Raw genomic sequence first — 12,876 nt, forward strand, 5'->3', positions numbered from 1 at the left:
GAGCCTGAATGTTTTATTTTTATTATTTTTATTTTTTTAAAGAAGGTTAGCAGTAAACAAACCAGGGACTATTAAAACGCATAACTCGACAAGTGCAATTTAGTTGTTCAAAATGTAAAATTATTCAAAGAGGCCATCTTACCCCACTACCCGGGTAAGTTGACCCACTACCTGGGGTAAAAAGCTGCCCTGGCTAAACTTTTACAGCACGTATAATTGACTTAATATCATTCAATATTTATAGATGTGTCATTAAATAAAATAGTTAATTTAGTATTTTACATTAAAAATACATTTTAACAATTGAGATGAATAATCGAATAACCAATGACAGAAAGAGCAGAATTCCAGTAAAAGAGATTCATCTGAAAGGTAAAATTATTCTGTGACTGACTTACATAGGCATATGAGTATTTATTTACATATTTAATTACCTATATTTTATTAGAAGATGTGTCATAACACTATGAATGCAAATTGAATGATTTCACTCAACTAACCAAGGTTTTAATGAAAGCAAAGATGTCTGAAATGTACATCTAATTGGTGGAAATACTGAATAACAACAGCATTAATTACAATAATTATTAAATGTAAAAATAATAACACTGGTAACAACATGCCACTTAGGGCCTTCTATGCCAATTCTTCTGAGGTCATATACCCAAGGGTCTAATTTTATCTTTTTACTTCCAAATAAACACAAGAAATTTTACTCCACAAATCTAAAAACATTATTGTGTCCACAAATACCTCATCAACAAATAGACACAAAAAACTTTGATATTGAACATAATCGAATATCACTATTTTTCAGAAACACAAAATTGGATCAGTCAACCTCAAAACTATTTCGACTGACTAAATCTCACATATGTTGATATTCGGATGCAAGTCATTAATTAAAAACAGCATAGCAATTAATTAAAGGTGCTGAGATTTTTTTTTTTTTTTCATATATGGCTTAAAAATTATTCACATCATGCAGAGACCCAAGTAGGCCTACAAGAACTGTATGCATGCAAAGGACTGAGCAGAAAATACATTTCTGCCAACACTTCTTTTACACTTCTTGCACAGCTCAACAGCGCCACGCGCTTCAGCAAAGAACAGCGCACGGACACGAGCTTGATCATGTCGCATCTCATGTGCCTATCCGGGTACTGAAGCTCCAGCCAATCAGCTTTAAGTATTACACTTAACTGTCCTTATGGAGTGGAAATGTATAAATCAAGGCTTGCAGTGTTTATATATAAGCAAACCGAGCAGAGTTCGCATAGACATGATTTGTAATAATTCTACGCATTTATTTATAGTTTTGATATAAACAATAACATTTTGACATTACTATTCCATGAATATTAACATAAACGATAAAGATTAATCTTCATTTACATTATGCGATGAATTATGCATTTTTATAAAGTATAACAGTGTAGTCATCACATCATCACACCAAGATATCACCAAAGAAACGTGATTGAGGAGCAGCAACGTCATATTAGGGCTTGACAAACCAGAACGCGCTACTTCATGTGCGCAATCACTGAGGTGGAGCTTAGTCGACACAGACTGAATTGCATGGACGAAAGTGTGTGGAACCTTCTCCGTGGGAAAATATTTACAAGTTTACGTAACTTTGAAGGAAAACAAATCAAGACAAGGATACCTATTACGTGGCGTCATTTCATGCGGGATACTGCTTTATTTTACAGCCTGTAACGCGGTTACGAGGGTCTTGAGCCCATATTGATATTTACATAACTGTGCTGATTCGGGCTCACAGTAACGTCACGTCGGACTCCGTTGACTTCGGCTGGAAGACCACGCGCATTGAGATTGAATATAACTCAAAGCTGAAGTTGCTCTACATGCGAGATATAAACATGTACATTATTTTTGGTTTTTTCGGATAATTCTGAAAAACAAGTTATACAACAGGGAAGCGTAATTTGCGTTGCGCCCTGGTCCTAAAGCCAGTCGTGTATCCGGCTGTTGCGCGGTTCTCCAGCTCGTGTCCCAATGCTTCAACTGTGGTCGCGTTCCAAATCACTAGACATAATGATGGAAAGTGTTTTGTTAGAGCAAGGCTAATTATTTCCGGAGATATCCAGAATAATTTGTAGTTTTTCATTTATAACTTGGTGACTTTATTACAATATTTGTCGTTTTTTACGCATTTGAAAGGAGTTTCTTCTTTGGAGTGCAGTAGAGCAACGTGAAGGAGGTCTGATACGTATCACACCAGCACACTAAAAACGGTTAAAGGGACTTGAGTGGAGTAATGGTGGTAAATACGGTCCATTGGTTCAGGAAGGGCTTGCGGCTCCACGATAATCCATCACTAAGAGACTCCATCCAGGGAGCGCACAATGTCCGCTGTGTGTACATCCTTGACCCCTGGTTCGCCGGTTCGTCCAACGTCGGGATCAGCAGGTGGAGGTAATGGATCAAATATGCCAAATAATAAAATATAGGCCTATGCGCTTGGAAAGCATTGCAAGATCTTATTAAGAGTGCTGTGCTATAAAGGATGACACACTGACACTTTCCAAATTACTATTACATTATTGTATGATTGATCGATTCTGGTCTAAACTTTTCCATATTAATCCTATTCTACTTAGTCTATTCCTATTCTCTTAAAGTCTAATTTAGTTCTGGATCCATTCCATTTTAATAATCTATAGTTTATTACCAGTCTAAAAAGTATAGTAATAACAACATGCATGACTTATGGAATTTTAACAAAGGCATTTTTCCAGATTTATCAGATATCAATTAGTGGTTTTACAGACAAAAATGAGTGACTGATTAGAGTCAGAATGTATTACAGTATGTCTTATTATCTGAATTACTAAAGGGAAACTAGGCTAGGCTATGTTTTGTAACTTTTTTGAGTCTTTGAGCACGAGTCATCAGGTAATATTAATAAAATCATTTTTCTTTTAAAGATGAAAGATTTTCACTATACATTTGTAGCATTTGCCTTAGTTCTGTTTGACGCAAGCAATATTACATAATACAGCCCCTTGCATCAGTTAACCACACCCATGCTTGCTATATAGAGTTGATCCATAAACAAAAGTTATGTTATTTACTCACCCTGATGTCGTTCCAAATGGTTTGACATTACACCGTTGAACACAAAAGGAGTTTTGAAGAATATTATTAATGCTGTCTCTCTTCCTTGCAATGAACGTGGGTGAGAACTTGGGACTGTAAACTGCAAGAAAAAGACAAAATAAAAATTGTCAGCACGTGAACTGATCTCCATTGTGTTGGGCTCAGAAATGGGTCAGTGTGTTATATTGAGTGATCGTAATGACTTCTACAATAATGCTAACGTAGTGACCTGTTATGGTATCAAAATAAGCTCTGATCAGACCCATCTAGTTTACATGAACTGGGGAAAATAAATGGGTGACATTTAAATTATATACAATAATAAACTAATAAAAATATGCCTGTTTGGTTATTGCAAGTGTATTTGCTGCATTCTGGCTCTGTATAGTGTGATTTATGTATGTTGTTAAAATATTGATGGGAAAAATATACATATACACACATACTAAAATATGTTGTTCTGCACCTATATAACTGACTGCTACTGTAACGTGCACCACAAACTTGATATACTTCAATTTCACATTTGAACTTGATGCACTGTATAATCTCTGCAATCATTACAACAATACTGCAGCTAGTCATAACATGACACTGCGGTCAATCATAGGGCAGCGAGTCAGTGGCTTAGATGGGGATTTACACATTATCACTGACTGCAAGTAGAGGACACTGTTTCCGTGAGGACATGTGGAGCGGTACAACAGTATGGAAATAAAAGGACAGAAGTTTTTGGTACAGCATGAATCATTTGTAAACATTTATGTAGTAAGGTCCAAAACTGAGAGAGGTCAGGATTATGTTTAGTTATTTTATTCAACTAAAAACTGACAACTTTTTATACTTTTTAGCTGTTCATTACTTCATTTACATGACAATGGCATGTTTCGGGCCTGAAAATGCAACGGGTTTCAAGGCACAAGTTTTTGAAAACAATACAACTTATCGTAACTACAAAAACACAAATGTGTGGAATGTTACCGTTTTTACTATATTTTTGATTAAATAAATGCAGGTGAGCAAAAAAGACTTCTTTAAAAGATCTTACCGACCAAAAACACAAATTTCTACTAGGGCTGTGAAACGATTAATCGCGATTAATCGCATCCAAAATAAAAGTTTGTGTTTACATAATATATGTGTGTGTAGTGTGTATAATTATTTTGTATATATAAATACACACACATGCATGTTATATATTTAAGAAATATTTGCATGTATGTACTTTATATACATTTATACAAAATTAATATTATACATAAATATAAATATTTGATATTAACAACACATTTTTTGTCAAATATACACATGCATATGTACGGAGGCGTATTGCATTCACTTGAAGAAAAAAAATCTACTCTGTTTTTCTGAATTAACGAGTCAATTTTTCATGAGAAAAAAAATTTGCTCTGTTTTTCTGAATTAATGAGTTAATTTTTCATGAGAAATTTTTTTTTGCTCTGTTTTTCTGAATTAACGAGTTAATTTTTCAATAGAAAAAAAATTTTTGCTCTGTTTTTCTGAATTAATGAGGTAATTTTTCATGAGAAAAAAAGCTTTTGCTCTGTTTTTCTGAATTAATGAGTTAATTTTTCATGAGAAAAAAAGTTTTTGCTCTGTTTTTCTGAATTAATGAGTTAATTTTTCATGAGAAAAAAAATTTGCTCTGTTTTTCTGAATTAATGAGTTAGTTTTTCTTGAGAAAAAAAGTTTTTGCTCTGTTTTTCTGAATTAATGAGTTAATTTTTCATGAGAAAATTTATTTTTGCTGTTTTTCTGAATTAACTCATTAATTCAGAAAAACAGAGCAAAAAAAAAATTCCATTACAAATTAATTCAGAAAAACAGAGCAAAAATTTTTTTCTCATGAAAAATTAACTCATTAATTCAAAAAAACAAAGCAAAAAAATTTTTCTCATGAAAAATTAACTCGTTAATTCAGAAAAACAGAGCAAAAAAAATTCTCATGAAAAATTAACTCATTAATTCAGAAAAACAGAGCAAAAAAAATTTTTCTCATAAAAAATTAACTCGTTTATTCAGAAAAACAGAGCAAAATTTTTTTTTTCTCATGAAAAATTAACTCGTTAATTCAGAAAAACAGAGCAAATTTTTTTTTCTCATGAAAAATTAACTCGTTAATTCAGAAAAGCAGAACAGATTTTTTATTCTTCAAGTGAATGCAATACGCCTCCGTATAAGAGCTGATAAGTCTTTTTGGTTTTGTGTAAATTTACAACTAACATGATTTGGGTAGTCGATTCCAATGAATGTCTTAGTGATAAAGTATGGGAATATTATCTGGTCTGCTCCCAAAACTCGCCTCTCATAATTGCAGAAAATTTGCATAAGTTAATGATGCTGCTTACCCATGCAAACCTGCTGCCATGATTTTCGGGCGTCACCAGGCTATTTTTATGTGTTTACTAGGTTGTTTGTTTATGGTTTTTAGGAACAAAATAGATTTTGCAGTAAAATATTAAAAAACTGTCCTGCCAAGACACATTAAACTAGTGTCTGCTGCCTCTGATCTGCACTAAGACCCAGACAGGAATCCTTGAAATGCATATTACATAACATTCTTTTGTCTGACTGTGTCATTCCCACATCGTTTTAGAGAGATTCAATTTGAGATCGAATATTACTTGGCCAGGATTACTCAAGGTAGTCTGGGGGTTGAGAAGAGGTTAGCTTTGGAGGCTGGAGATTTCCCCTTACTCAGCATTTAAGGTTGAGATCTTTAATGTGTGAACCTGCAGACAATAGGATTTGGGTTTCTGGGTCAACAACACACTGCATCATGGCCAAGTGCCCTTCAAATTGCTGCTGCTTGCTATTTGAAAAGATCCATTGGGTTTCCTGCACTACCTTTAACAGCACTACATCAAAAATTGTTCTGTACGATTCACGATCAAATTGCTCACATGGCGTGGTTCATAATGAGCCAATGGGCGAATCAGACTGAAATATTAAAGTCTTCATATCAATCATGGACTGAATCATTCAGAGACAACTCACTGTTTCACTGAATAAACATATTATCCAATTATTCAGTTTATCACAGTTGCCACCGTTACATTCTTTTATCTTTACATTCATCTAATTTGGCAGATTACTCGTCTAGATTGTTGATGGGATGAGAGATGAAATATTCCTCAAATAGTGCAACATTGTAGTCTTACACTGAAGGAGGGAATCAAAAAATTCTTATGTGAGACTCATGTGGCCTATTTTTGACTTTGACTTAGCATAGTAACACATAAACACCACTCAGAACACATTAGCGCCCTTGTATCAATGCACCAGCAACCATCCACAGCTTTCTGATGGCAAATTTTACACATGACTGCACTACTCATAGTAAGAACTTGGTGCTAGCAATGCCAAGGATGCATCATTTTAACGGTTGTTAAAGGGTCATTGGAGTGCATGTCAGGGTCATTGGAGTGCATGATCAATTGATGCACAATGCAAGCTACATAAGGGCAGCAGTCTGTTTTAATGGCAGCCCTCTGCTTAATAAAAATCAGTTTCACTGTAAGCATGGGTCTTTGCAAGTAGTACTTATCTCAATGGTGTCAAGCTGACTCAGGCATTATGTATTATGTATTTTCCAAAGCAAATAATCAATTATATATATATATATATATATATATATATATATATATATATATATATATATTGTCATAAATAAAAAAATGGGTGATGTTTGCAATGTGCTGTAGCTTCGGCAAGTAATGATCTCTAATCATATCCATTAATCTGTCAGTGGAGTTATTTTTTACCCTATCCTTGTTCAATGCCTTGCCTTCTTTGAAATGTTTTATAGTCGCACAGTGCAATCGCCCTGCAATAGTTATTTTAAGTAGACCTATCTTATTAGACTTATATTATGTGCAGTGTATGATATTATTTGTCAGTATGTGGCTATAAATACATGTCATGTCTCTTGTTGCTCAGGTTTTTACTGCAGTGTTTGGAAGACTTGGATGCCAGCCTCCGCAAACTAAACTCACGACTCTTCGTTATCCGTGGCCAACCCACCGATGTCTTCCCCAGGCTGTTTAAGGTCCAGCTTTCAATTTGCAATTTCAGTTGACTGAATTTATTAACCAGGAAAATATTTCTGGATTGGATGGAATAGAATTTAGGCAATATATATATATATATTATCCTTTAAATGTGACACTTTACATCTAATCTTCCATACGTTTTGTGACTTGGCTCTCTACCACTATTGTGTGCTGATGGATGAATCTTTTGTAATTGTAACGTGTCCAGGAGTGGAATATTACTCGTCTGTCCTACGAGTACGACTCGGAGCCATTTGGAAAGGAGCGAGATGCAGCCATCAAGAAGTTGGCCAATGAGGCAGGCGTGGAGGTGATTGTTCGCATCTCTCACACGCTCTACGATCTGGACAAGTACGTACTTCTAAATTCATCCAACTTTGTCAGAACTTTTGCCTCATCATAATTACTTTCTTTGTAGTAATTGACCCTACACCAACCTCCAAAAACTTGCACTTTGAAACCCATTTTCAAAAATTTGAGATTTCAGGCCCCCAAAACACTGTTGTCGTGTAAATGAACGGCCAAAATGTATAAACCATTTTCAGTTTTTAGTTGAAAACTGTAACGTAAAAGCCCCCTAATTGACTTTGGAGCAGTAAACTTAATGATATTCTCGAGATATAGCCCGCCCCGTATACCTTCTCTGGCTATCTTGTGTCAGCATTACAAGTGCCTCTGCTACATTTTATCATATTTTTAGATAATGTTTTGTAAAATTATGTTTTTAACTACTCAAATGCACAGAATTACCATAGATTGACATTAGAAAAATTGAGGTCATTTTTAAGGCAGGGCTTAGCGAAAAATCAACTGTAAAGACTTTTTTGTTGTCTTACTCACTGGTGGATTGTTGTCTCTCAGGATCATTGAGCTGAACGGAGGCCAGTCTCCGCTCACGTACAAGCGCTACCAGACCCTCATCAGCAGGATGGAGTCTGTGGAGATCCCGGCAGAGACCATCACAGCAGAAGTCATGGGGGCGTGCACCACTCCTGTCTCGGATGACCACGATGAGAAGTTCGGGGTTCCTTCTTTGGAAGAGCTTGGTCAGTCTGGAAAAAAAATAATAATTACAAACTGTCTTTATGTTTAAACTAAAGGCTTTGATTTAAAAAGTGAAATTGTTAATGCTTTCCCTGAAACAGGCTTTGACACAGAGGGCCTGTCCTCAGCCGTGTGGCCTGGAGGAGAAACAGAGGCCCTCACTCGTCTAGAGAGGCACCTGGAGAGGAAGGTTAGAGACACTCCATAATCACACAACTGTAGGATTAATAATATTGGCAACAAAACAGATTATAGATGCACAATCCTTCTTTAATATATATACACTTTATATAGTCATAAAGTGAAATTTTAACACAAATATACATACACATATATACTGATCCCAAACCTTTGAGTGGTAGTGTATGTTTGCCATTTAAATAACTTGTTTAACAACATCACAGATAACTAAATGCTATGGTTGTAAGACAAACTAGCCCCTGGCCATCCTTGTTGAGTGCAGTCAATAAATTACTATTTCATTGTAAATACCTTTTTTTCTAGGCTTGGGTGGCCAACTTTGAGCGTCCAAGAATGAATGCCAATTCACTGCTAGCCAGTCCCACTGGCTTAAGTCCGTATTTAAGATTCGGCTGCCTCTCCTGTCGACTCTTCTACTTCAAACTCACAGACCTCTACAGAAAGGTCAGTATATCATCATATGTTCAAATGATGTTTCTAATGTTAAACTGAATAATCGCTTACGCTAATTACACTTTTTCCCTACAGGTCAAAAAGAACAGCTCACCTCCTCTGTCCCTTTATGGCCAATTACTGTGGCGCGAGTTCTTTTACACGGCCGCCACCAACAACCCACGCTTCGACAAGATGGAAGGCAACCCCATTTGTGTGCAGATCCCGTGGGACAAAAACCCAGAGGCTTTAGCCAAGTGGGCTGAGGGCAGGACGGGTTTCCCCTGGATCGATGCCATCATGACCCAGCTGAGGCAAGAGGGCTGGATCCACCATCTGGCCCGACACGCAGTCGCCTGTTTCCTCACCCGTGGAGACCTGTGGATCAGCTGGGAGGAGGGCATGAAAGTAAAAAGCGATCATTATTGTGATTATTTTAGGTGTTTTACTAATATGACCGCACTCACATGCATCTGTCTTCACAGGTCTTTGAGGAGCTGCTGCTGGATGCAGACTGGAGTGTGAATGCAGGAAGCTGGATGTGGCTGTCCTGCAGCTCCTTCTTCCAGCAGTTCTTCCACTGCTACTGTCCCGTGAGCTTCGGCCGTCGACCCGACCCCAACGGAGACTACATACGGTGAGTTAGGACTCTACAGTGTAAACAAAGAACGATTTGTACCATTTGAACAAAATGTATTTTATTTTCATCCTAATTTCATTTAGTGAAAATGATATATGTTCGGCCTAAGCAAATTGACGACTTCACCCTTTATTCAAATAATATATATATTTTATTTATTTAAAGATTTTGTTTGCAAATTGCAAATCCTGTTACGGCAAATACAGCATCAATTCGTCTTGAGAATGACAAGTCCTTCACAGTCACTATGGGATATTGGTGTAAAACGTTTTCTGACTTTTACACCAAAATGGCTCAAAATATTTAGATCTGGTGAATGTGCAGGGCATGGGACACAGCACCCCCTTAGGGTACTATTGGTTACACATGGTCCTCCAGAATAGGTCAGTAGTCCTTGGCAGTGATGCGCCCATCAAGCACAGTAGGAAATTCCATGATATTGCAGCCCAGACCATCATTGATTCACCCCGTGCTTACTCTGACTGTGGAACAGTCCAGGTGTTAAGCCTCTTTGGGACTTCTCAATCTCCACACTAACTACCATGGATGTGGGAAAGAGTAAAGGTGGATTCAGAGAACAATACATGTTTCACATTGTCCACAGCCCAACATTTTCAATGTTGGCACCAATGAAACTGACATTTGGCTTTGTCACGAGTTACCAAATGTTTGGCTATAGCAGCCTGACTCTGTGGAGTTCCCTCCCGACGAACAGTTTTGGTGGAAACAGAAGAGTCAAGGTGCGCATTTAATTCTGTAGTGAGCTGGGCAGCTGTAGTTTTTTGGGATACAATCCAGGTTAGTACCTGGACATCCCTTTCAGACAGCTTCCTCATGCGTCGACAGTGGATGTCTTTCGTCCTACGTGGTGCTACAGTATGTCGACATTAACCTGGATACCACAGCTCTCGATACATCACAAAAACTTGCTGGCCTGGTCACAGATAACAGCCAGAAATTGTAATGTTATAATGTAATATATTACATTATATATGTATAAAATGTACTCCCCTTTTCTCTTGAAGGCGATATTTGCCAGTGTTGAGGGGTTTCCCAGCCAAGTATATCTACGACCCCTGGAATGCTCCCGAAAGCGTCCAGAAAGCAGCCAAATGTATGATTGGTGTACACTACCCCAAACCCATGGTGCATCACGCAGAGGCAAGCCGCCTCAACATAGAGCGTATGAAACAGATCTACCAGCAACTGTCCAGCTACCATGGCCTGGGTAAGACAGAAACTAAGGGAAATGAAAATGCCACACTAACCCATACCTCGCTCTCGCTATATTGCCCTATAGATTTCTGCCTCTTTTATTGGTGTAACTTCTAAATACTTTTACGTACAAAAACATAATGTAAATGTGTTTAATCCTTCTGAACTCATAAGCTTCTGGATATCGAGGGCTGATTTAGGTTATTCATTTTTGAACGGATTTACACGATTTTAATCTGAATTAACAGAAAATGATCAGAACCTGAAACAAGGTCATTTTTTGTGTCTGACTGATGCCTCGTTCCCCTACAGGACTGCTGGCAACAGTGCCGTCCAACGCTAATGGAAATGGTGAGCATTCCACAACCTTAATGGGATTCCAAACTGGAGACATGAACAAGGAAATCCCTGCATCTTCAGGTTTGCACTCAAGCTTTTTTATTGTTTATGCAACATATCTTAAGTAAAACTTGAATCATAACAAAGTGAAATGGCTTCCCAAACAAGAAAGAAATGAAGGACGGGACTTGAATTTGGCCATCAGTAATTGATTGTGTGGTTGTGGTTTGTTACTACTGCAATCTTGTATAAGTGGAGTAAGAAAGAAGAGAAGAGATGTCGCTGCAACTTTAAACAAAATTAAATATTATATATATATACATAGTGTAGAAACCACTACTAAATCTGATTCTTTTTTTTTTTTTAATTCATCTCAGGCTATCAGATGCCACCCACCTCACAAGGTGAATGGCACGGCAGGATGGTTTACTCACAAGGAGACCACCAAACAACCAGCAGCATGTCACTGCAAGGTACAAGCACTATACCAACAAGATCAATATCTATATTTCTGTAATTATCAACGTCAATAAATCTCAGCAGCATTGTTATTTTTACAAATGCCAGACATGTCATTATAGTGTTTGTCTTGCAGGTTTTGCAGGCAACAGTAGTGGCACAATGTGCTACAGGCAAGACTTAAGTCCTGCTGGACAGCCAGGTAAAGACATTTAACAGGAGGCCAGTCTAATGTCATGCAGATGTTACAGTTCGCATTATAATCTTTAAATCTCATTCTCAGGACGAGGGCTGCACAGCACCATCCTGACATCTGGAAAACGACACAGCGAAGAGTCTGGTCCTGCCACAGGCTCAAAAGTCCAACGTCAGAGTATTTCTTAAACATCAGGTCTGTCAATTATACACATACACATATATACATATATATATATATATATATATATACACATATATACATATATTTATTACAATTTTTAAAGTGTTTTGTAGTCAATTACTTGTATATGCCAAAATATGAAATTAAATGTATTTTTTTTTTTTTTTTTTTAGAAATGGTCAATGCACAGTGGTCAGCACGACTTTGCAGAGGCCTGACTTATTTTTTTGGCACCTTTTTCGCGTTGTTATGTTTTGCATTTTTTATGGAAGAAACCAAAATCCCATTGACGGGAGCGATTCAAGGGGGTGCATGATTCTCTCTCTAAGCACATCAACACTTCAAAACTCACTGTACATTATCACAGGGTCTTCACCCAAGAGGTCAACATCCTAACAACATTAGAATTATGTTGTGGCTCTGTAATCTCCACAGCAGCAACGTTCTGCCAATGTTACGTTCATGTTTGGACTCTCTGGGGCTAAATTTTTTGTGTATATAAGGATTTGATGAATACTTACATACAAAATGTACATATTTAATATTGTATGTGCTTTCTCTTTTTCATGTAGTCATAGACCCATTGATATATTTTTGATATTAAGAATTATTGTGGATCAATTTTACTCTGTTCTTTATGAAAACATAAAATTGAACCTTTCAAAGCATTTGTAGACTCTCCATGCAGTACATTACTTAACCTCTCATCGGGTTGTTTGCTTGCACTATGTTTTTTGAACTCTACTTTTGTTTGTCTCAGCTACAGCCGTTTGTGATCTTTTCAGACTGACATCTGTCTCCACCTTCTCAGTCCCTGTTTACTTTCTATTTGAGTGTCTCTCCATTGCTGTAAAGTAAACTATTCGAAAATATAATTCACCACAGTGTTTCTCATCCTCTCACTTTGTGCTTGTTTAATAAAGTGTAAATGTACTTTGTCTCGCTCATTTACTTACAGGATGCTGTTC

General features: G+C 36.9%; 1 protein-coding gene across 1 annotated transcript; it reads left to right on the forward strand.

The window, feature by feature from the left end:
* The first annotated feature begins 1,547 nt into the window (after positions 1–1,547).
* On the forward strand, positions 1,548–12,841 carry cry1a (cryptochrome circadian regulator 1a). The gene is made up of 14 exons (XM_039668036.2): positions 1,548–2,442; positions 7,087–7,195; positions 7,408–7,550; positions 8,061–8,245; positions 8,345–8,433; positions 8,748–8,888; positions 8,973–9,284; positions 9,362–9,513; positions 10,542–10,744; positions 11,044–11,151; positions 11,448–11,543; positions 11,666–11,731; positions 11,813–11,920; positions 12,082–12,841. The coding sequence occupies exons 1-13, from the start codon at positions 2,285–2,287 to the stop codon at positions 11,911–11,913; spliced, it is 1,863 nt and encodes a 620-aa protein (XP_039523970.2). The 5' UTR covers positions 1,548–2,284; the 3' UTR covers positions 11,914–11,920; positions 12,082–12,841.
* The last annotated feature ends 35 nt before the right edge of the window (positions 12,842–12,876 follow it).

Source organism: Pimephales promelas, chromosome 24, assembly GCF_988280905.1.
Source record: "Pimephales promelas chromosome 24, fPimPro1.hap1.1, whole genome shotgun sequence".
In the NCBI taxonomy this organism is placed as follows: domain Eukaryota; kingdom Metazoa; phylum Chordata; class Actinopteri; order Cypriniformes; family Leuciscidae; genus Pimephales; species Pimephales promelas.

Excerpts from the sequence above, each read along its gene's own strand:
- cry1a (XM_039668036.2), top strand. The coding sequence starts at position 2,285 with ATGGTGGTAAATACGGTCCATTGGTTCAGGAAGGGCTTGCGGCTCCAC. Across the intron at positions 2,443-7,086 it reads GTCGGGATCAGCAGGTGGAG|GTTTTTACTGCAGTGTTTGG; the intron begins GTAATGGATCAA and ends CTTGTTGCTCAG. Across the intron at positions 7,551-8,060 it reads ACGCTCTACGATCTGGACAA|GATCATTGAGCTGAACGGAG; the intron begins GTACGTACTTCT and ends GTTGTCTCTCAG.